This window comes from Sinocyclocheilus rhinocerous, unplaced genomic scaffold (assembly GCF_001515625.1).
Source record: "Sinocyclocheilus rhinocerous isolate Xijiao unplaced genomic scaffold, SAMN03320098_v1.1 scaffold820, whole genome shotgun sequence".
In the NCBI taxonomy this organism is placed as follows: Eukaryota; Metazoa; Chordata; class Actinopteri; order Cypriniformes; family Cyprinidae; genus Sinocyclocheilus; species Sinocyclocheilus rhinocerous.
Window position 1 is genome coordinate 12216 of NW_015670386.1, and position 1028 is coordinate 13243.

At 34.6% G+C, this 1028-nt stretch overlaps 1 protein-coding gene across 1 annotated transcript in view; it reads right to left on the bottom strand.

The window, feature by feature from the left end:
- The window catches only part of LOC107734170 (neuronal pentraxin-2-like), a 7655-nt gene that overhangs the window by 3901 nt on the left and 2726 nt on the right, over positions 1 to 1028 (bottom strand). Inside the window, exon 2 of the mRNA XM_016546044.1 lies at positions 317 to 536. Coding sequence (XP_016401530.1) covers positions 317 to 536 — 220 coding nt within the window. The remainder of the gene's footprint in view (positions 1 to 316; positions 537 to 1028) is intronic.

Consider the following 1028-nt stretch of genomic DNA (forward strand, 5'->3'; position numbering starts at 1 on the left):
TTGATAAAGAATATCTCTTTGGTTTTGAGACTTTAGTCTTTGCAACTTCAGGGATCTTATCTATGCACAATCAGCGTGTAACACTCCAAAGAGAAAGGAAAACTTGAAATCGCATCATATGACCCCTTTAAGAAAAATAATGTGGACAGCTATGATCAAGAGTAGAGGAAACCAAGAGGTGAACTGTAACACTATCATGAAGCACATAGTGCTAAATAGTTACAAACATTGAAATCAAATGTGTTACAACACTGCCTAGTCTCCTGTACTTGGGAAAGAAGAATGACTAGAGAACAAAAGAGTGCTTTGTGCAGACCTTTCTCCAGTTCAGAGATCCTGTTCATGAGAGAGTTGAGAGTACTGTCAGTGCGCTGGCGATGAGCGACGGTCTCATTATATAGCTGGGACTTCTCTTCCTCAAGCTCACTGACCTTCTTGAGCAGTTGATTTTCCAAGTCCTCCAGTCTATGCTGCAGTAGATTTCTCAGCTCATTAGGAAAGGAGGCACCAGAGATATTGGCTCGCATTTGCTGTTGCTTTGAAAAGTTAAACAAAAAAAATGAAAAGGTTACTTTTCAAAGTTTCCTATATGCAGCTGACAGAATTGTACAAATGATTTTCTTTGCCTTATAGGACTTATTCTATTCTGAGAACACTACAAAGGAGTTCCTTTGTAATTCTGTTAGTTTCTTTTGTATGCACGTTTCTTTTTCATTTTTAATGAAAAACTACTATTTATACTACACCATGCAGTATATAAATACAAATCCATTGAAAAAAAGAAAGTAAATACATTTCTGTTAGGGACAAAATAAATCACTAGATCTCTAGGTTAAATGTTTTTTGAATGACACAGGTAAGTAAATAGCTACAAATATTTTTAAGAAATTCAATTGTTGATAATTAATGGAAATGCAATACACGAACAAACAAACAAATTAATTAATACGGTCAAAAAAGCTGTGGTTTCCAAAAATTGGCTTCCAATATGGCAAGACCACTTCATGTAAAAAGAAAAAAAAAAAAAA